The 21,338-nt window shown below is 43.5% G+C and overlaps 1 protein-coding gene across 12 annotated transcripts in view; it reads left to right on the top strand.

The window, feature by feature from the left end:
- LOC115121963 (calcium/calmodulin-dependent protein kinase type II subunit beta-like) overlaps positions 1-19,953 on the top strand; it is a 150,917-nt gene extending 130,964 nt beyond the window's left edge. For 11 of the 12 annotated variants that reach the window (XM_065026835.1, XM_065026829.1, XM_065026832.1 and 8 more), the window contains 4 exons: positions 13,946-14,021; positions 14,394-14,488; positions 14,617-14,859; positions 15,883-19,953. In XM_065026835.1, the coding sequence (XP_064882907.1) occupies positions 13,946-14,021; positions 14,394-14,488; positions 14,617-14,849 (404 nt within the window). In that variant the 3' untranslated portion in view covers positions 14,850-14,859; positions 15,883-19,953. Of the gene's footprint in view, positions 1-6,973; positions 7,166-8,725; positions 8,908-13,945; positions 14,022-14,393; positions 14,489-14,616; positions 14,860-15,882 lie in introns of those variants that run through there. The other variant, XM_065026827.1, reaches the window with a different exon arrangement.
- The last annotated feature ends 1,385 nt before the right edge of the window (positions 19,954-21,338 follow it).

Genomic DNA, 21,338 nt, shown 5'->3' with positions numbered 1-21,338 from the left:
TGTGTTTCGGAGGACGCACGGCTCTCGACCTTCGCCTCTCCCGAGTCCGTACGGGAGTTGCAGCGATGAGACAAGACTGTAACTACCAATTATATATCACGAAATTGGGAAGAAAAAAAGAAAGAGAACTTGAGAGTAGCCAAATAAGACCACCCGCGGGCCAAATTCGGCACGCAGAACACCAGTTGGGCAACGCTGCCCTATATAGTGAAATACTTTTGACCAGATCTCCGATAAAAAACAGTGCACTATAAAGGGAAAAGTAAACAGAGCCCTGGTCAAAAGTAGTGCACTCTGTAGGGAATAGGGTGCCATTTCATCCATAGTAATTATCACCATGATCATAATTATCATCCTGGATAATTAACCTCTTTAATAAACCACAGAACCAATTAGCTTGCTGTATTAACATTCAACCACAACAAAGACATCAGGGGAGATGGAAAATCCAGCGGAGGTGTTTAATGCATCGAGTCTACTGATACATCCCAAATGGCCCCCTATCCCCTATGGGTCCTTGTCAAAAGTAGCAGTGTTTAGGGAACAGGCTGCCATTTGGAACGTAACCAAGGTAGATTAAATACAGAGATTTAAAATCGTTAGTGGGTGTTTATTTGCTTTCCATTTACCTCCTTCCTACATGTTGTGATTCATTCATTTAGCTTTTTTTCCATCCACCTCTTCCCATTGTTCTGTCTGTTGTGTGTGTGTGTGTGTGTGTGTGAGGTCAGGGAGAGTTTAGACAGTTCAGTTAAGACTGTCAGCCTGACACTCCTGCCCCTCAGCCACAGCCCCCCCATCTGAATGATGTAGCTTGAGTGAACCCAGGTCCTTCTGAATGATGTAGCTTGAGTGAACCCAGGTCCTTCTGAATGATGTAGCTTGAGTGAACCCAGGTCCTTCTGAATGATGTAGCTTGAGTGAACCCAGGTCCTTCTGAATGATGTGGCTTGAGTGAACCCAGGTCCTTCTGAATGATGTAGCTTGAGTGAACCCAGGTCCTTCTGAATTATGTAGCTTGAGTGAACCCAGGTCCTTCTGAATGATGTGGCTTGAGTGAACCCAGGTCCTTCTGAATGATGTAGCTTGAGTGAACCCAGGTCCTTCTGAATGATGTGGCTTGGTCCTTCTGAATGATGTGGCTTGAGTGAACCCAGGTCCTTCTGAATGATGTAGCTTGAGTGAACCGAGGTCCTTCTGAATGATGTGGCTTGGTCCTTCTGAATGATGTGGCTTGAGTGAACCCAGGTCCTTCTGAATGATGTAGCTTGAGTGAACCCAGGTCCTTCTGAATGATGTAGCTTGAGTGAACCCAGGTCCTTCTGAATGATGTAGCTTGAGTGAACCCAGGTCCTTCTGAATGATGTGGCTTGAGTGAACCCAGGTCCTTCTGAATGATGTAGCTTGAGTGAACCCAGGTCCTTCTGAATGATGTAGCTTGAGTGAACCCAGGTCCTTCTGAATGATGTGGCTTGAGTGAACCCAGGTCCTTCTGAATGATGTAGCTTGAGTGAACCCAGGTCCTTCTGAATGATGTGGCTTGGTCCTTCTGAATGATGTGGCTTGAGTGAACCCAGGTCCTTCTGAATGATGTAGCTTGAGTGAACCGAGGTCCTTCTGAATGATGTGGCTTGGTCCTTCTGAATGATGTGGCTTGAGTGAACCCAGGTCCTTCTGAATGATGTAGCTTGAGTGAACCCAGGTCCTTCTGAATGATGTAGCTTGAGTTTTTTATTTTATTTTATTTCACCTTTATTTAACCAGGTAGGCTAGTTGAGAACAAGTTCTCATTTGCAACTGCGACCTGGCCAAGATAAAGCATAGCAGTGTGAACAGACAACACAGAGTTACACATGGAGTAAACAATTAACAAGTCAATAACACAGTAGAGAGAAAAAAAGGGGGGGGGGAGTCTATATACAATGTGTGCAAAAGGCATGAGGTAGGCGAATAATTACAATTTTGCAGATTAACACTGGAGTGATAAATGATCAGATGGTCATGTACAGGTAGAGATATTAGTGTGCAAAAGAGCAGAAGAGTAAATAAATAAAAACAGTATGGGGATGAGGTAGGTGAAAATGGGTGGGCTATTTACCAATAGACTATGTACAGCTGCAGCGATCGGTTAGCTGCTCAGATAGCTGATGTTTGAAGTTGGTGAGGGAGATAAAAGTCTCCAACTTCAGCGATTTTTGCAATTCGTTCCAGTCACAGGCAGCAGAGTACTGGAACGAAAGGTGGCCGAATGAGGTGTTGGCTTTAGGGATGATCAGTGAGATACACCTGCTGGAGCGAGTGCTACGGATGGGTGTTGCCATCGTGACCAGTGAACTGAGATAAGGCGGAGCTTTACCTAGCATGGACTTGTAGATGACATGGAGCCAGTGGGTCTGGCGACGAATATGTAGCGAGGGCCAGCCGACTAGAGCATACAAGTCGCAGTGGTGGGTGGTATAAGGTACTTTAGTGACAAAACGGATGGCACTGTGATAGACTGCATCCAGTTTGCTGAGTAGAGTGTTGGAAGCCATTTTGTAGATGACATCGCCGAAGTCGAGGATCGGTAGGATAGTCAGTTTTACTAGGGTAAGCTTGGCGGCGTGAGTGAAGGAGGCTTTGTTGCGGAATAGAAAGCCGACTCTTGATTTGATTTTCGATTGGAGATGTTTGATATGAGTCTGGAAGGAGAGTTTGCAGTCTAGCCAGACACCTAGGTACTTATAGATGTCCACATATTCAAGGTCGGAACCATCCAGGGTGGTGATGCTAGTCGGGCATGCGGGTGCAGGCAGCGATCGGTTGAAAAGCATGCATTTGGTTTTACTAGCGTTTAAGAGCAGTTGGAGGCCACGGAAGGAGTGTTGTATGGCATTGAAGCTCGTTTTGAGGTTGGATAGCACAGTGTCCAATGACGGGCCGAAAGTATATAGAATGGTGTCGTCTGCGTAGAGGTGGATCAGGGAATCGCCCGCAGCAAGAGCAACATCATTGATATATACAGAGAAAAGAGTCGGCCCGAGAATTGAACCCTGTGGCACCCCCATAGAGACTGCCAGAGGACCAGACAGCATGCCCTCCGATTTGACACACTGAACTCTGTCTGCAATGTAATTGGTGAACCAGGCAAGGCAGTCATCCGAAAAACCGAGGCTACTGAGTCTGCCGATAAGAATATGGTGATTGACAGAGTCGAAGGCCTTGGCAAGGTCGATGAAGACGGCTGCACAGTACTGTCTTTTATCGATGGCGGTTATGATATCGTTTAGTACCTTGAGTGTGGCTGAGGTGCACCCGTGACCGGCTCGGAAACCAGATTGCACAGCGGAGAAGGTACGGTGGGATTCGAGATGGTCAGTGACCTGTTTGTTGACTTGGCTTTCGAAGACCTTAGATAGGCAGGGCAGGATGAATATAGGTCTGTAACAGTTTGGGTCCAGGGTGTCTCCCCCTTTGAAGAGGGCGATGACTGCGGCAGCTTTCCAATCCTTGGGGATCTCGGACGATATGAAAGAGAGGTTGAACAGGCTGGTAATAGGGGTTGCGACAATGGCGGCGGATAGTTTCAGAAATAGAGGGTCCAGATTGTCAAGCCCAGCTGATTTGTACGGGTCCAGGTTTTGGAGCTCTTTCAGAACATCTGCTATCTGGATTTGGGTAAAGGAGAACCTGGAGAGGCTTGGGCGAGGAGCTGCGGGGGGGGGCGGAGCTGTTGGCCGAGGTTGGAGTAGCCAGGCGGAAGGCATGGTCAGCCGTTGAGAAATGCTTATTGAAGTTTTCGATAATCATGGATTTATCGGTGGTGACCGTGTTACCTAGCCTCAGTGCAGTGGGCAGCTGGGAGGAGGTGCTCTTGTTCTCCATGGACTTCACAGTGTCCCAGAACTTTTTGGAGTTGGAGCTACAGGATGTGAACTTCTGCCTGAAGAAGCTGGCCTTAGCTTTCCTGACTGACTGCGTGTATTGGTTCCTGACTTCCCTGAACAGTTGCATATTACGGGGACTATTCGATGCTATTGCAGTCCGCCACAGGATGTTTTTGTGCTGGTCGAGGGCAGTCAGGTCTGGAGTAAACCAAGGGCTGTATCTGTTCTTGGTTCTGCACTTTTTGAACGGAGCATGCTTATCTAAAATGGAGAGGAAGTTACTTTTAAAGAATGACCAGGCATCCTCAACTGACGGGATGAGGTCAATGTCCTTCCAGGATACCCGGGCCAGGTCGATTAGGAAGGCCTGCTCACAGAAGTGTTTTAGGGAGCGTTTGACTGCGGCTCCGTAGCGGATACAGGCAATGAGGCAGTGATCGCTGAGATCCTGGTTGAAGACAGCGGAGGTGTATTTGGAGGGCCAGTTGGTCAGGATGACGTCTATGAGGGTGCCCTTGTTTACAGAGTTAGGGTTGTACCTGGTGGGTTCCTTGATGATTTGTGTGAGATTGAGGGCATCTAGCTTAGATTGTAGGACTGCCGGGTTGTTAAGCATATCCCAGTTTAGGTCACCTAACAGAACAAACTCTGAAGCTAGATGGGGGGCGATCAATTCACAAATGGTGTCCAGGGCACAGCTGGGAGCTGAGGCGGGTCGGTAGCAGGCGGCAACAGTGAGAGACTTATTTCTGGAGAGAGTAATTTTCAAAATTAGTAGTTCGAACTGTTTGGGTATGGACCTGGAAAGTATGACATTACTTTGCAGGCTATCTCTGCAGAAGACTGCAACTCCTCCCCCTTTGGCAGTTCTATCTTGACGGAAGATGTTATAGTTGGGTATGGAAATCTCTGAATTTTTGGTGGCCTTCCTGAGCCAGGATTCAGACACAGCAAGGACATCAGGGTTAGCAGAGTGTGCTAAAGCAGTGAGTAAAACAAACTTATGGAGGAGGCTTCTGATGTTGACATGCATGAAACCAAGGCTTTTTCGATCACAGAAGTCAACAAATGAGGGTGCCTGGGGACATGCAGGGCCTGGATTTACCTCCACATCACCCGCGGAACAGAGAAGGAATAGTATGAGAGTGCGGCTAAAGGCTATCAAAACTGGTCGCCTAGAGCGTTGGGGACAGAGAATAAGAGGAGCAGGTTTCTGGGCATGGTAGAATATATTCAGGGCATAATGCGCAGACAGGGGTATGGTGGGGTGCGGGTACAGCGGAGGTAAGCCCAGGCCCTGAGTGATGATGAGAGAGGTTGTATCTCTGGACATGCTGGTTGTAATGGGTGAGGTCACCGCATGTGTGGGAGGTGGGACAAAGGAGTTATCAGGGGTATGAAGAGTGGAACTAGGGGCTCCATTGTGAACTAAAACAATGATAACTAACCTGAACAACAGTATACAAGGCATATTGACATTTGAGAGAGACATACAGCGTGGCATACAGTAATCACAGGTGTTGAATTGGGAAAGCTAGCTAAAACAGTAGGTGAGATAACAACAGCTAATCAGCTAACACGACAACAGCAGGTAAAATGGCGTTGACTAGGCAACGGGGCCAACAGATAAAACAAACAAGCAGAATGGAGTACCGTGATTAATGGACAGTCCAATGTGCATCAGCTATGTGGCCAAGAGATCAGTGTCCAGGGGGCAGCGGTGGATGGGGCAGGGAAGCTGGACTGGCGAGTGTTATCCAGGTAAAAAAAAAAAAAAACTAACAATGACTAAATAGCTTGTAGCTAGTTAGCTGGTTAGCTTCTGGAGGTTCTTGAGTGTGTTCTAATTTTTTTTAAATAATAGCGATTCCGTATCACATTGGGTGAGGCAGGTTTCCGGAAGGTATAAACAAATTAAAAATCAAAAAGAGATAGAAAGTAAATATGGGTGTTTGGGACGCGGCAATTCAGACGGTTAGCAGGCCTGTGCTAGCAAGCTAACAGTTCGTAGATAGCTAGATAGCTAGTTGTGAAGATCCAGCTGAAAAATGTTCAGTTTGCGGTGGGAATCCGGGAATGAAAAATAAATAGGTCCGTTATGCTCTGGTTAGAGTCGCGTTGTTCGAACTGGCAAGAGCTTTCCGGGCTGAAGGTTAGCTGATGACCGGTTAGCTGAAGACCGCTAGCATAGCTGGCTAGCTTCAGTTGAGGGGTTCCGGTTCCGAAGTAAATATAAATACTTTAGGAAAAATAGCTACATTGGGTGAGGCGGGTTGCAGGAGAGTATTTGGAAGCTTAGGTTTAGCAAAAAGTTTTTAAAAAGATATGCGAAGGAAAATATGTAAAAAAACGAAAAATATACGATATATACAAGGGATACGACACGACAGGACGACTTACTGCTACGCCATCTTGGATAACACTGTGAACCCAGGTTGTCCTTCTTCTTTTCTTCACTAATCGTCAGTGTTAATATCAAACAATCATGTCTAACAACTGTTGTGAATAAAGCCTGTATTATACAAATATGAGTAGAGACACCACATTGTCTAACAAAAACTAGCCTATAAATTATAACTTAGCCTAGCATGAAAAAGCTGGCCTCATGTGTAGAGAGATTTAGAAATGTACACACTACTCTGTTTCTCATCCCTCACTCCTCTCTCTATCTCCAATCCCTTCATCCCCCTCTCCTGTTGTTCCGTTTTGAGCCTTCTAAGCTGTATGTGTAGTGGCTCACTGTCTCCCACTGGTGGACACAGACAGAACAGCATCACAGTCCCAATGGTGCATGTCTCCCTCTTGTGGACACAGACGGAACAGCATCACAGTCCCAATGGTGCATGTCTCCCACTGGTGGACACAGACGGAACAGCATCACAGTCCCAATGGCGCATGCATGGATTCTGTTTCAGCTTTTTCTCCTTTTTGGCATGCAGTTTGTCAGTGAAGATCTTCTGTTCTGTTCTCTTTTATTTGATTCATATTCATTGCCTCCCTCCCTCCCTCCCTGCCTCTCCTCCCTCCCTCCCTCCCTCCCTCCCTCCCTCCCTCCCTCCCTCCCCTCCCTCCCTCCCTCCCTCCCTCCCTCCCTCCCTCCCTCACAGCCTCACTGCCTCACCCTCCCTCCCTCCCTGCCTCTCCCTCCCTCCCTCCCCCAGCCTCTAAGCTGCCAGACCTGTTTGGCGTTGTACGCAGGGCATCAGGGCCCATGTCTGACAGGGAGGGGGGTACCAGCACACCCCCTCCAGCTGCCCCCTCCACCGCCTCCCCACCCATGGCACACACACCCATGCAGCGTAAGTGCACTACAGTGGTGCGTAACAAATGGTACCCTATTCTTACAACACTTTTGACCAGGGCCCATAGGGGTCAGGCTAAATATAGTACACTATGTAGGTGATAGGGACAGGATGCCATTTGGGACGCAATGTACAGTACCAGTCAAAAGTTTGGACACATATATACATATATATATATATATATATATATATATATATATATATATATATATATATACTAATTCAATGTTTTTTCTTTGTTTTGACTATTTTCTACATTGTAGAATAATAATGAAGACATCAAAACTATGAAATAACACATATGGAATCATTTAATAACCAAAAAATTGTTAAACAAATTAAAATAGATTTTAGATTCTTGAAAATAACCACCCTTCTGCCTTAATTAATGACAGCTTTGCACACTCTTGGCATTCTCTCAACCAGCTTCACCTGGGATGCTTTTCCAACCGTCTTGAAGGAGTTTCCACATATGCTGAGCACTTGTTGGCTGCTTTTCCTTCACTCTGCGATCCAACTCATCCCAAACCATCTCAATTCTGTTGAGGTCGGGTGATTGTGGAGACCAGGTCATCTGATGCAGATCTCCATCACTCTCCTTCTTGGTCAAATAGCCCTTACACAGCCTGGAGGTGTGTTGGGTCATTGTCCTGTTGAAAAACAAATGATAGTCCTACTAAGCGTAAATCAAATGGGATGGAGTATCGCTGCAGAATGCTGTGGTAACCATGCTGGTTAAGTGTGCCTTGAATTCTAAATAAATCACTGACAGTGTCACCAGAAAAGCACCATCACACCTCCTCCTCCATGCTTCACGGTGGGAACAACACATGTGGAGATAATTCGTTTGCCTACTCTGCATCTCAAGAAGACGCAGCGGTTGGAACCAAACATCACAAATTAGTACGCATCAGACCAAAGGACAGATTACCACTGGTCTTATGTCCATTCCTCATGTTTCTTGGCCTAAGCAAGTCTCTTCTTCTTGTCCTTTTAGTACTGGTTTCTTTACAGCAATTCGACCATGAAGGCCTTTTTTGGTTACTATATGATTCCATGTGTGTTATTTCATAGTTTTGATGTCTTCACTACTATTCTAGAATGTAGAAAATACCCTTGAATGAGTAGGTGTGTCCAAACTTTTAGGTGTGTTCCAAAATGGCACCGTATTCTCTCTCATAGGAAAATGATCTGTTCAGTTTTGTTCTATTATATGTGTTTTGAGAGGTTTTCATTGACATGTTTCATAATCCAAGTAAATTACATTTTATTAGTAACATACACGTATTTAACAGATGTTTTTGCGGGTGTAGTGAAATGCTTGTGCTCCTAGCTCCAAAAGGAACATAAGCATTTCGCTACACCTGCAATAACATCGGCTAAATATGTGTAATCTTCATTCTAAATCTGTTTCATAGAATATGTCACTTTGTGTGCGTTCTTTATACTTAGGTTTTTTTCATTTGATTTTCTGATCTGTTCTACACCTCCTCCTTATCTTTTTATTTATTTATCCTTCTCTATCTTTCCGTTGCTCTCTCTCCCTCCTGCGACCAGTATCCCGTCTCTCAGACCTAGTGAGCAATGTTCGCCGGTCGTCCGCCCCATCCTCAGCCCCCACTCCACCTGCGCCCGCCGAGGCGGAGGTGGTACCAGCTCCCAGGCCCACCCCCACCCATCACACCCCACCTCCCCTCCTCCCCCCATGTCCCTCTCCAGCCTCACCCTCACCTCTCAGTGTGAGTACTCAGCATGACCCCTGACCTCCGAGATTCTGCCAATCAAATGGCTTTGTGGGTTTATACCGACAGTGCATGCTGTGATGCCACTCACTCAGCACCCCGACTTGTGTGATAACGAGAGTTCCCCCGATCATTATACCAGGCGAGGCAGGCCTCTTACCCAGCTCTAGGCCATATAGGTTTGAATCTATTGTTTTGGTGTTTACAACGTGGTTTGAGTGTTGCTCTAGATGCCTTTTGTCAGGGGTGCGTGACTGGTGGCATGGAAGTCAACGCAGGAGAGCAGAACTTGGTAAATAGCCGGAGCCTTTTGTCAGGGGTGCGTGACTGGTGGTGACTGGTGGTGACTGGTGGCATGGAAGTCAACGCAGGAGAGCAGAACTTGGTAAATAGCCGTTTAATGTACATAACTACCGGCGTACAAAAATAACAAAACACAACAAAACCCCTATCGCACCAGTCACATGAAGCACAAGTACTTACAATAAACAATTCCCGACAAGGACATGGGGGAAACAGAGGGAACATATACAATGTGTGATTAGGGGTTTGAAACCAGGTGACAACCAGAGAAAACAAATGGAACATTACAAATGGATCGGTGATGGCCAGAAGACCGGTGACACCGCCCAAACAAGGAGAGGAACAGACTTTGGCAGAAGTCGTGACACCCTTTTTTGCTTTAGGGCATTTAAAAGACTGAAATGTCGCTGCAGTGGATTGAGCCCATTTTACGGGCACCTGACCAATTACAGTTGAAGCCGGAAGTTTACATGCACCTTAGCCAAATACATTTCAACTCCGTTTTTCACAATTCCTGATATTTAATCAAAGTAAAAATGGTTTAACTTGGGTCAAATGTTTCGTGTCCTTCCACAAGCTTCCCACAATAAGTTTTGGCCCATTCCTCCTGACACCTGGTGTAACTGAGTCAGGTTTGTAGGCCTCCTTGCTCGCACACGCTTTTTCAGTTCCGCCCACAGATTTTCTATAGGATTGAGGTCAGGGCTTTGTGATGGCCACTCCAATACCTTGACTTTGTTTGTCTTAAGCCATTTTGCCACAACTTTGGAAGTATGCTTGGGGTCATTGTCCGTTTGGAAGACCCATTTGCGACCAAGATTTAACTTGCTGACTGATGTCTTGAGATGTTGCTTCAATATATCCACATACTTTTCCATCCTCATGATGCCATCTAATTTGTGAAGTGCACCAGTCCCTCCTGCAGCACAACATGATGCTGCCACCCCCGTGCTTCACGGTTGGGATGGTGTTCTTTGGCTTGCAAGCCTCCCCCTTTTTCCTCCAAACATAACGATGGTCATTATGGCCAAGCCATAAGACTCCTGAACATCTAGTCAAATGGCTACTCAGACTATTTGCATTGCCCCTCCCCCTCGTTTACACCGCTGATACTCTCTGTTGTTATTATCTATGCATATTCACTTTAATAACTCTACCTACATGTACATATTACCTCAACTAACCGGTGCCACCACACATTAACTCTGTACCAGTACCCCCTGTATATAGCCTCCACATTAACTCTGTACCAGTACCCCCTGTATATAGCCTCCACATTAACTCTGTACCAGTACCCCCTGTATATAGCCTCCACATTAACTCTGTACCAGTACCCCCCTGTATATAGTCTCCACATTAACTCTGTACCAGTACCCCCTGTATATAGCCTCCACATTAACTCTGTACTGGTACCCCTGTATATAGCCTCCACATTAACTCTGCTGGTACCCCCCTGTATATAGCCTCCACATTAACTCTGTACCAGTACCCCCTGTATATAGCCTCCACATTAACTCTGTACTGGTACCCCCTGTATATAGTCTCCACATTAACTCTGTACCAGTACCCCCTGTATATAGCCTCCACATTAACTCTGTACTGGTACCCCCTGTATATAGCCTCCACATTAACTCTGTACTGGTACCCCCTGTATATAGCCTCCACATTAACTCTGTACTGGTACCCCCTGTATATAGCCTCCACATTAACTCTGTACCAGTACCCCCTGTATATAGCCTCCACATTAACTCTGTACTGGTACCCCCTGTATATAGTCTCCACATTAACTCTGTACTGGTACCCCCCTGTATATAGTCTCCACATTAACTCTGTACTGGTACCCCCTGTATATAGTCTCCACATTAACTCTGTACCAGTACCCCCTGTATATAGCCTCCACATTAACTCTGTACCAGTACCCCCTGTATATAGCCTCCACATTAACTCTGTACCAGTACCCCCTGTATATAGCCTCCACATTAACTCTGTACCAGTACCCCCTGTATATAGCCTCCACATTAACTCTGTACTGGTACCCCCTGTATATAGTCTCCACATTAACTCTGTACCAGTACCCCCTGTATATAGTCTCCACATTAACTCTGTACTGGTACCCCCTGTATATAGTCTCCACATTAACTCTGTACTGGTACCCCCTGTATATAGTCTCCACATTAACTCTGTACCAGTACCCCCTGTATATAGCCTCCACATTAACTCTGTACTGGTACCCCCTGTATATAGCCTCCACATTAACTCTGTACTGGTACCCCCTGTATATAGCCTCCACATTAACTCTGTACTGGTACCCCCTGTATATAGCCTCCACATTAACTCTGTACCAGTACCCCCTGTATATAGCCTCCACATTAACTCTGTACTGGTACCCCCTGTATATAGTCTCCACATTAACTCTGTACTGGTACCCCCTGTATATAGTCTCCACATTAACTCTGTACCAGTACCCCTGTATATAGCCTCCACATTAACTCTGTACCAGTACCCCCTGTATATAGCCTCCACATTAACTCTGTACCAGTACCCCCTGTATATAGCCTCCACATTAACTCTGTACCAGTACCCCCCTGTATATAGCCTCCACATTAACTCCAGTACCCCCTGTATATAGTCTCCACATTAACTCTGTACCAGTACCCCCTGTATATAGTCTCACACATTAACTCTGTAGTCTCCCATTAAGTACCCCCCTGTATATAGTCTCCACATTAACTCTGTACTGGTACCCCCTGTATATAGTCTCCACATTAACTCTGTACTGGTATATAGTCTCCTGTATATAGTATATAGTCTCCACATTAACTCTGTACTGGTACCCCTGTATATAGTCTCACATTAACTCTGTACTGGTACCCCCTGTATATAGTCTCCACATTAACTCTGTACCAGTACCCCCTGTATATAGTCTCCACATTAACTCTGTACTGGTACCCCCTGTATATAGTCTCCACATTAACTCTGTACTGGTACCCCCTGTATATAGTCTCCACATTAACTCTGTACCAGTACCCCCTGTATATAGCCTCCACATTAACTCTGTACTGGTACCCCTGTATATAGCCTCCACATTAACTCTTGACTGGTACCCCCTGTATATAGTCTCCACATTAACTCTGTACTGGTACCCCCTGTATATAGCCTCCACATTAACTCTGTACTGGTACCCCCCTGTATATAGCCTCCACATTAACTCTGTACTGGTACCCCCTGTATATAGCCTCCACATTAACTCTGTACTGGTACCCCCCTGTATATAGTCTCCACATTAACTCTGTACTGGTACCCCCCTGTATATAGTCTCACTATTATTTTACTGCTCCTCTTTAATTACTTGTTACTTTTATTTCTTATTCTTATCTGTATTTTTTTTAACTGCATTGTTGGTTAGGGGCTCGTAAGTAAGTATTTCGGCCCATGTGACTAATAACATTTGATTTGATTTGATCTACCTGTGTGGTGGTGTTTTGCTTGTTGGATGTGAACATTGTGAATTGTGTGGTTTCCCGTGTAGCAACTAATATTAACTGCAGTGATATTATGCCAGATGGAATGGAAGCGATTGTTCATTCAGCTGTGAGAGTTATCAACAGTTTGTTCAGCTGTGAGAGTTATCAACAGTTTGTTCAGCTGTGAGAGTTATCAACAGTTTGTTCAGCTGTGAGAGTTATCAACAGTGTGTTCAGCTGTGAGAGTTATCAACAGTTTGTTCAGCTGTGAGAGTTATCAACAGTTTGTTCAGCTGTGAGAGTTATCAACAGTGTGTTCAGCTGTGAGAGTTATCAACAGTTTGTTCAGCTGTGAGAGTTATCAACAGTGTGTTCAGCTGTGAGAGTTATCAACAGTTTGTTCAGCTGTGAGAGTTATGAACAGTTTGTTCGTTCAGCTGTGAGAGTTATCAACGGTGTGTGTGTTCAGTTGTGAGAGTTATCAATATTTTGTGTATTCAGCTGTGAGAGTTATCAACAGTGGGTTCAGCTGTGAGAGTTATCAACAGTTTGTTCAGCTGTAAGAGTTATCAACAGTTTGTTCAGCTGTGAGAGTTATCAACAGTGTGTTCAGCTGTGAGAGTTATCAACAGTTTGTTCAGCTGTGAGAGTTATCAACAGTGGGTTCAGCTGTGAGAGTTATCAACAGTGGGTTCAGCTGTGAGAGTTATCAACAGTTTGTTCAGCTGTGAGAGTTATCAACAGTGTGTTCAGCTGTGAGAGTTATCAACAGTGTGTTCAGCTGTGAGAGTTATCAACAGTGTGTTCAGCTGTGAGAGTTATCAACAGTTTGTTCAGCTGTGAGAGTTATCAACAGTGGGTTCAGCTGTGAGAGTTATCAACAGTGTGTTCAGCTGTGAGAGTTATCAACAGTTTGTTCAGCTGTGAGAGTTATCAACAGTGGGTTCAGCTGTGAGAGTTATCAACAGTGTGTTCAGCTGTGAGAGTTATCAACAGTGGGTTCAGCTGTGAGAGTTATCAACAGTGTGTTCAGCTGTGAGAGTTATCAACAGTGTGTTCAGCTGTGAGAGTTATCAACAGTTTGTTCAGCTGTGAGAGTTATCAACAGTGTGTGCCTGTGTGTAGTTGTGCTGGTTGTTGATACCAGATTACTAATCAATATTGTTTGCATGCGTTCACGTGCGTATGAGGTGGATACTCTGCACTCTCACTGCCCTCCACTAGTTCTCTCCACTTGTGTGTGACTATGTCCTGCTTTCCTCCTACAGCACGTAAACAAGACATCATTAAGATCACTGAACAGCTGATCCAGGCTGTCAACAATGGAGACTTTGAGGCATACGCGTGAGTTCATTTGAGTGTGAGAGAGTCAGAGTGTGTGTGAGAGTCTGACTGTGTGTGTGTGTGAGAGCGAAAGAGAGAGAGAGTGTGTGTGTGTGTGTGTGTGTGTGTGTGTGTGTGTGTGTGTGTGTGTGTGTGAGAGTGTGTGTGTGAGAGAGAGAGTGTCTGTGTGTGTTAGAAAGTGTGTCTGTGGGTAGCTACACATTTGATGATTGGTTTAGTCATTTGTAGTGTGAACATGTGTGTGTGTGTGTGTGTGTGTGTGTGTGTGTGTGTGTGTGTGTGTGTGTGTGTGTGTGTGTGTGTGTGTGTGTGTGTGTGTGTGTGTGTGTGTGTGTGAGAGAGACATTGACCTGTGTTTGTCTCTCTCCACAGTAAGATCTGTGATCCTGGTCTAACCTCCTTTGAGCCCGAGGCCCTGGGAAACCTGGTGGAGGGAATGGACTTCCACAGATTCTATTTTGAGAACCGTAAGAACAAGCAACAGAGCACTTCTCATAACTTGAGTTAATACTCGTTAGTAGACCAATGGACAAAAACAATGCTCCCTCCCTCCCTCCCTCCCTCCCTCCCTCCCTCCCTCCCTCCCTCCCTCCAGTTCTGTCTAAGAACAGTAAACCTATCCACACCACCATCCTCAACCCCCACGTCCACCTGATTGGAGAGGACGCTGCCTGCATCGCCTACATCCGACTCACCCAATTTGTCGACGGCCTGGGCCATCCACGCTCCAGCCAATCAGAGGAGACTAGGGTGTGGCACCGCCGGGACTCCAAGTGGCAGAACGTCCACTTCCACTGCTCGGGCGCTCCCGCTGCGCCTCTCCAGTGATGTACGTGAGGTACGGAAAGGGCCGCATTCGGTCTTCGACGAGGTCCGATTATTAGTCAGCTGGTCACAGTCAATAAACTGTATGAATGTAGTGATTATTAGTCAGCTGGTCCCAGTCAATAAACTGTATGAATGTAGTGATTATTAGTGAACTGGACACAGTCAATAAACTGTATGAATGTAGTGATTATTAGTGATTATTAGTGAGCTGGACACAGTCAATAAACTGTATGAATGTAGTGATTAGTAGCTGAGTCAATAAACTGTATGAATGTAGTGATTATTAGTCAGCTGGACACAGTCAATAAACTGTATGAATGTAGTGATTATTAGTGAGCTGGACACAGTCAATAAACTGTATGAATGTAGTGATTATTAGTGAGCTGGACACAGTCAATAAACTGTATGAATGTAGTGATTATTAGTGAGCTGGACACAGTCAATAAACTGTATGAATGTAGTGATTATTAGTGATTATTGAGCTGGACACAGTCAATAAACTGTATGAATGATTATTAGTGATTATTAGTGATTATTAAGCTGGACACAGTCAATAAACTGTATGAATGTAGTGATTATTAGTGAGCTGGACACAGTCAATAAACTGTATGAATGTAGTGATTATTTAGTGGACACAGAGCTGTATGAATGTAGTGATTATTGGACCACAGTCAATAAACTGTATGAATGTAGTGATTATTAGTGAGCTGGACACAGTCAATAAACTGTATGAATGTAGTGATTATTAGTCAAGCTGGACACAGTCAATAAACTGGAGCACAGTCAATAAACTGTATGAATGTAGTGATTATTAGTGAACTGGTCACAGTCAATAAACTGTATGAATGTAGTGATTATTAGTGAGCTGGACACAGTCAATAAACTGTATGAATGTAGGTCCAGTATCATTTATATACAGTTTCAATGTGGTTTTAGTCATTTTAAAGTGTATTGAGTCCCCCTTCACCCCTTTAGAACTTGTTTCAGAAAGTACTCAAATGCCTGTTAAATAGTGTCTTGTCCTGTATTTCAGGAGGAGAATGCCAAAGCCATGTCTGACAAGAGTGCTCTGCTGGAGAGAGAGAGAGAGAGGGAGGGAGGGAGGGAGGGAGGCGGAGAACATGTCCAGTGCTGGGTGGCTCTAATCCTGCAGCACCAGACCTCTCGCACACCGGATACCCAGCATGCATCTCTTCTCTACAACTTCCGCCCCCTTGTCTGTCGCCGTCTGCCACTGACAACACCATCTCAACAACCAACCAACCAACAACAGCAACCCACTGTACCCACTGACAACACCATCTCAACAACCAACCAATCAACCATCCAACCAACCAACAACCCCAACCCACTGTACCCACTGACAACACCATCCCATCAACCAACCAACAACCAATAACCCCAACCCACTGTACCCACTGACAACACCATCTCAACAACCAACCAACCATCCAACAACAGCAACCCTCTTCTCACCGCAACCCCAACCCACTGTTAACTCACGGTCAGCCCTCCCCCAAACCCAACCTCTCCAACTCTCCCCTCGCCACACTCACACCCAGTATTAGGATTTGAGCAGGAAGTGTATTGAGGGTGTGTGTTAGGGGAGTATTGGGGTGTTTTCTCGTCCTCGGTGTGCGTTTGATTCTTCCTCTTTTGTCTCATGATGTCCCCTCTTCCTCGTTCCCATCTAAACCTGTGTTGTGTAACACAGGAAATACATGATATAAAGTTAAGTAAAAATCTATTATTATAATCATTATTATTACTACTATTACACAATTTAAGTAAATAATTTGTATAATTCTAATTCTTAATGATAGTGGTTTCTAGAGTTTCTAGATAGAGAAACTATCTTTTAAGGAAGCATGATGTTTTTCGATATTTGGCTGTTTTTTATTGTGGCTATTAAGTGACAAAATGATATTGGCAGTTTTTGTTTAAGCTTCTTGTATGTTATCTATTATATTATACTCAGCCCAAGTTCATGTTCAAGAAATGTTTTTGTGAGGGGTGTGTTTGACGAGGTGTCAAGAGTGGAAACTGCATCACTCCTGAGGTCCTGCAGGGAGCCGTGCCCAGGGCTGTCCTCACTGATGCCTGTTTAATATGTGGAGGGGACCTTAATGGAGAGGTAACAGGCGGAGGCTGTTGAATGACTATTGTATGTATGTGGATGGACTGGAGAGGTGTGGGCCTCTGCGATCTGCAGGTGGAACGTGTTTTAGCCATGAGATCACATGGATGAATGTGTGTGTTTATTTGGTATACACCTTGACTCTCTGTCCTTTGGTCTCTGTAGTTGCTGCTGATTTTAGAGTGGAGAGCTATGACTGAGGTCTGACAGGGTATGCAGAGGAGTGTGTGTATGAGGGAGAGCCCCTGTTGTTGGTGTTCCAGATGAGAGAGAGGCAAGTTAAGAGAGGAAGGCTTTATTTCAGCGGTTCTTTCAGTCCAGGACTTATTTTTCTTATGATTTAATGATCTTTTTATGTATATTATATTTTCACATTTGTAATATCATCCTCATTGACTTGTTACTATCTAGTGATATTGACTTCTGTTCCTACTAATCACCGTGTTTGTGCCAAGGCCAACAGAGATGGACAGATGGATTTATACACTATAGATAGCTTCATACACACATGTACTTTAGCAGTGAGGATGTGTCGCTCTCTGAAGAGACATCGCCACAGGACTATTTCTCTTTAACGAATAGGTGTGAGGTTTTCTCCTGACGCCGTCCCACCGTAGTTGTTATGCCTGCCTGTGATTGGCTGCCTTAGGTGTCTTGTCGCTTTTGGGCAGGCAATTTTTTAGCGAAGCCATCACATTGGACAGTCAGACGGTCACCCGGTTGGTCAGGTTTATATTTATTTATTTATTTTGTTGGATAGTTTAAAGTACATTTACTTAGTTTCTCCCTCAGGTTCATGTTTGATTACTCTCTGTTGATTTATGATTTTAGTGGAGGTTCTCTAGTTGAAAGATGAAGGCTTCATTGTATATATGTCCTGAGAAGTGTTCCTGAGTGATCGAGCTAACCAAACACGTGACCCCTCCTCCTCCCCCTCCAAGAAAAACAAGAGAAAGCAGTATGTACAAAGGTGCTGTTGGGCTCTTCTTTGTGTGTTTACTAGCACTGAAAATCTCTATAAAAAGAAGAAGCATATTTAAAAACTGGGGAGTATACAGTATTACACAACCACTATTAACTAGTATCTTAGGGGGGAGTATACAGTATTACACAACCACTATTAACTAGTATCTTAGGGAGAAGTATACAGTATTACAGAACCACTATTAACTAGTATCTTAGGGAGAAGTATACAGTATTACACAACCACTATTAACTAGTATCTTAGGGGGGAGTATACAGTATTACAGAACCACTATTAACTAGTATCTTAGGGGGAGTATACAGTATTACACAACCACTATTAACTAGTATCTTAGGGGGGAGTATACAGTATTACAGAACCACTATTAACTAGTATCTTAGGGAGAAGTATACAGTATTACACAACCACTATTAACTAGTATCTTAGGGGGGAGTATACAGTATTACACAACCACTATTAACTAGTATTTTAGGGAGAAGTATACAGTATTACACAACCACTATTAACTAGTATCTTAGGGAGAAGTATACAGTATTACAGAACCACTATTAACTAGTATTTTAGGGAGAAGTATACAGTATTACACAACCACTATTAACTAGTATCTTAGGGGGGAGTATACAGTATTACACAACCACTATTAACTAGTATCTTAGGGAGAAGTATACAGTATTACAGAACCACTATTAACTAGTATCTTAGGGAGAAGTATACAGTATTACAGAACCACTATTAACTAGTATCTTAGGGGGGAGTATACAGTATTACAGAACCACTATTAACTAGTATCTTAGGGGGGAGTATACAGTATTACACAACCACTATTAACTAGTATCTTAGGGGGGAGTATACAGTATTACAGAACCACTATTAACTAGTATCTTAGCTGGCATTTCTTTGCATGACGACACTAGTTTAGGTGTTTGTCCTTTCTCTTCTTCTCTTTCTAATTTTCTACTGAATGTTGGAATACGAAACCTCTATCTATTCATCTTAGCTTTTAAAAACCATACAACTATTGTCTCGAGATGATAGATATCAAAGATAGATGAATATGATAAGGCTATGATGATGGTGATGTGATGATGAAGATGAACATGTAATGAAGATTCTATAGCATGCTTTTATATGGGTCTGAATGTTAAATATGGCTTACTTTTCTATAGAGGAGAAAGTGCATCATGCATTGAGGTCAGTGGGAGACTAAGTGAAAATTTGACCTAAGTTATGATTCAACCTATTTTGAGAGGAACATTACTCCATACTTTCTCACCAGGAGGCATAAAGAATGTTCCATTGTTAAGCCACTAGAGGTCACTCTCACAACTAGCTGATCTGGGGTCAGATAAGTCTCAGGTTGTAAATCACTGTGGCTGCTGAGGTTACTACCCTTTAAGCAAACTGTTAGCAATCAGCTCTAATAGACTTCAGAGGGAAGAACACACTAGAAACGTTCAAACGTCTAAATACAAAGTGCACATTCTACATCAGTAGGTGATTATGTTAGTAGGTGATGTCCAACTTTGTAAGTGACTGCAAGCTTCTACCAGTGTACTAATCAGTTGATAAATATGATGTACTATAAATATGTGTTAGTATGGACTGCAGAGGTAGAGAGAGGATGTGTTGTGGTCTTTATAAAACTCTTCTACCCCCTCCATCCGTCCAGTGACTAGACCCCCTCCACTGACAACACTGAGTTAGTATATCTCTGTAGTATTTATTTAACTATTTTCCTCGTCTCTCTGTTTAAAACCTTATTCAATCATTTCTCTACAGTCGACTCTACATATTTTCCCTGACTTCTTCTCTTTGTATCAGTTTGGGTTTCTCCTGTAGAATATATTTATCCTAGATTTCTCTAATTCTTCTGGTTATTGATCCGTACTTCACCATGCTACATGTGTTTCTCTAACTTAAGGAAATGTGTTAAGGTGTTACCAATAAAATGAGAATTTAAATAAAGTTACACTTCTCTTTGATTCTTAATCTTTATTGCTCAGAGACGTCCTCCTATTATTGACGCGAGGAAAAATGTGTTTCATTCAAATCAAGTTAATCTGATACAGAGATTAACAAATAATATTGACATTTAATACTTAAAGTTGTATTTGTTTTTACATGTCACATTGTAACGGGGCTAACGGCATATACATTAGACTCATACATTACACTACATACTGTAGTTATAGTAAATGATGCATGTTATATAATGCCTGAATGTTATTCAAATCAGAACAGGTCACATTTGATAGTGATTAGCATAGGAAATACAGAGTAGGCTACCCATGTATTGATTCAATAGATAAAAACCAATATAATAAACAATATCTTAACAGCTGATAATATATAATCAGAGGATTATATAAAATGTCTTCAACAGAAAGATCATTCAAATAACAAACAAAAGTGAATGAGAGAAAATCATATGAACAGGAGAGATAAACACAGATCTCACAGCTCCTCTCAGATACACATGATATAATCTGACTATAAACACAGATCTCACAGCTCCTCTCAGATACACATGATATAATCTGACTATAAACACAGATCTCACAGCTCCTCTCTCAGATACACATGATATAATCTGACTATAAACACAGATCTCACAGCTCCTCTCTCAGATACACATGATATAATCTGACTATAAACACAGATCTCACAGCTCCTCTCTCAGATACACATGATATAATCTGACTATAAACACAGATCTCACAGCTCCTCTCAGATACACATGATATAATCTGACTATAAACACAGATCTCACAGCTCCTCTCAGATACACATGATATAATCTGACTATAAACACAGATTTCACAGCTCCTCTCAGATACACATGATATAATCTGACTATAAACACAGATCTCACAGCTCCTCTCAGATACACATGATATAATCTGACTATAAACACATATCTCACAGCTCCTCTCAGATACACATGATATAATCTGACTATAAACACAGATCTCACAGCTCCTCTCAGATACACATGATATAATCTGACTATAAACACAGATCTCACAGCTCCTCTCAGATACACATGATATAATCTGACTATAAACACAGATCTCACAGCTCCTCTCTCAGATACACATGATATAATCTGACTATAAACACAGATCTCACAGCTCCTCTCAGATACACATGATATAATCTGACTATAAACACAGATCTCACAGCTCCTCTCTCAGATACACATGATATAATCTGACTATAAACACAGATCTCACAGCTCCTCTCAGATACACATGATATAATCTGACTATAAACACAGATCTCACAGCTCCTCTCAGATACACATGATATAATCTGACTATAAACACAGATCTCACAGCTCCTCTCTCAGATACACATGATATAATCT

Source organism: Oncorhynchus nerka, linkage group LG13, assembly GCF_034236695.1.
Source record: "Oncorhynchus nerka isolate Pitt River linkage group LG13, Oner_Uvic_2.0, whole genome shotgun sequence".
Lineage (NCBI taxonomy): Eukaryota > Metazoa > Chordata > Actinopteri > Salmoniformes > Salmonidae > Oncorhynchus > Oncorhynchus nerka.
This window is presented reverse-complemented; position numbering and strand designations above follow the sequence as displayed.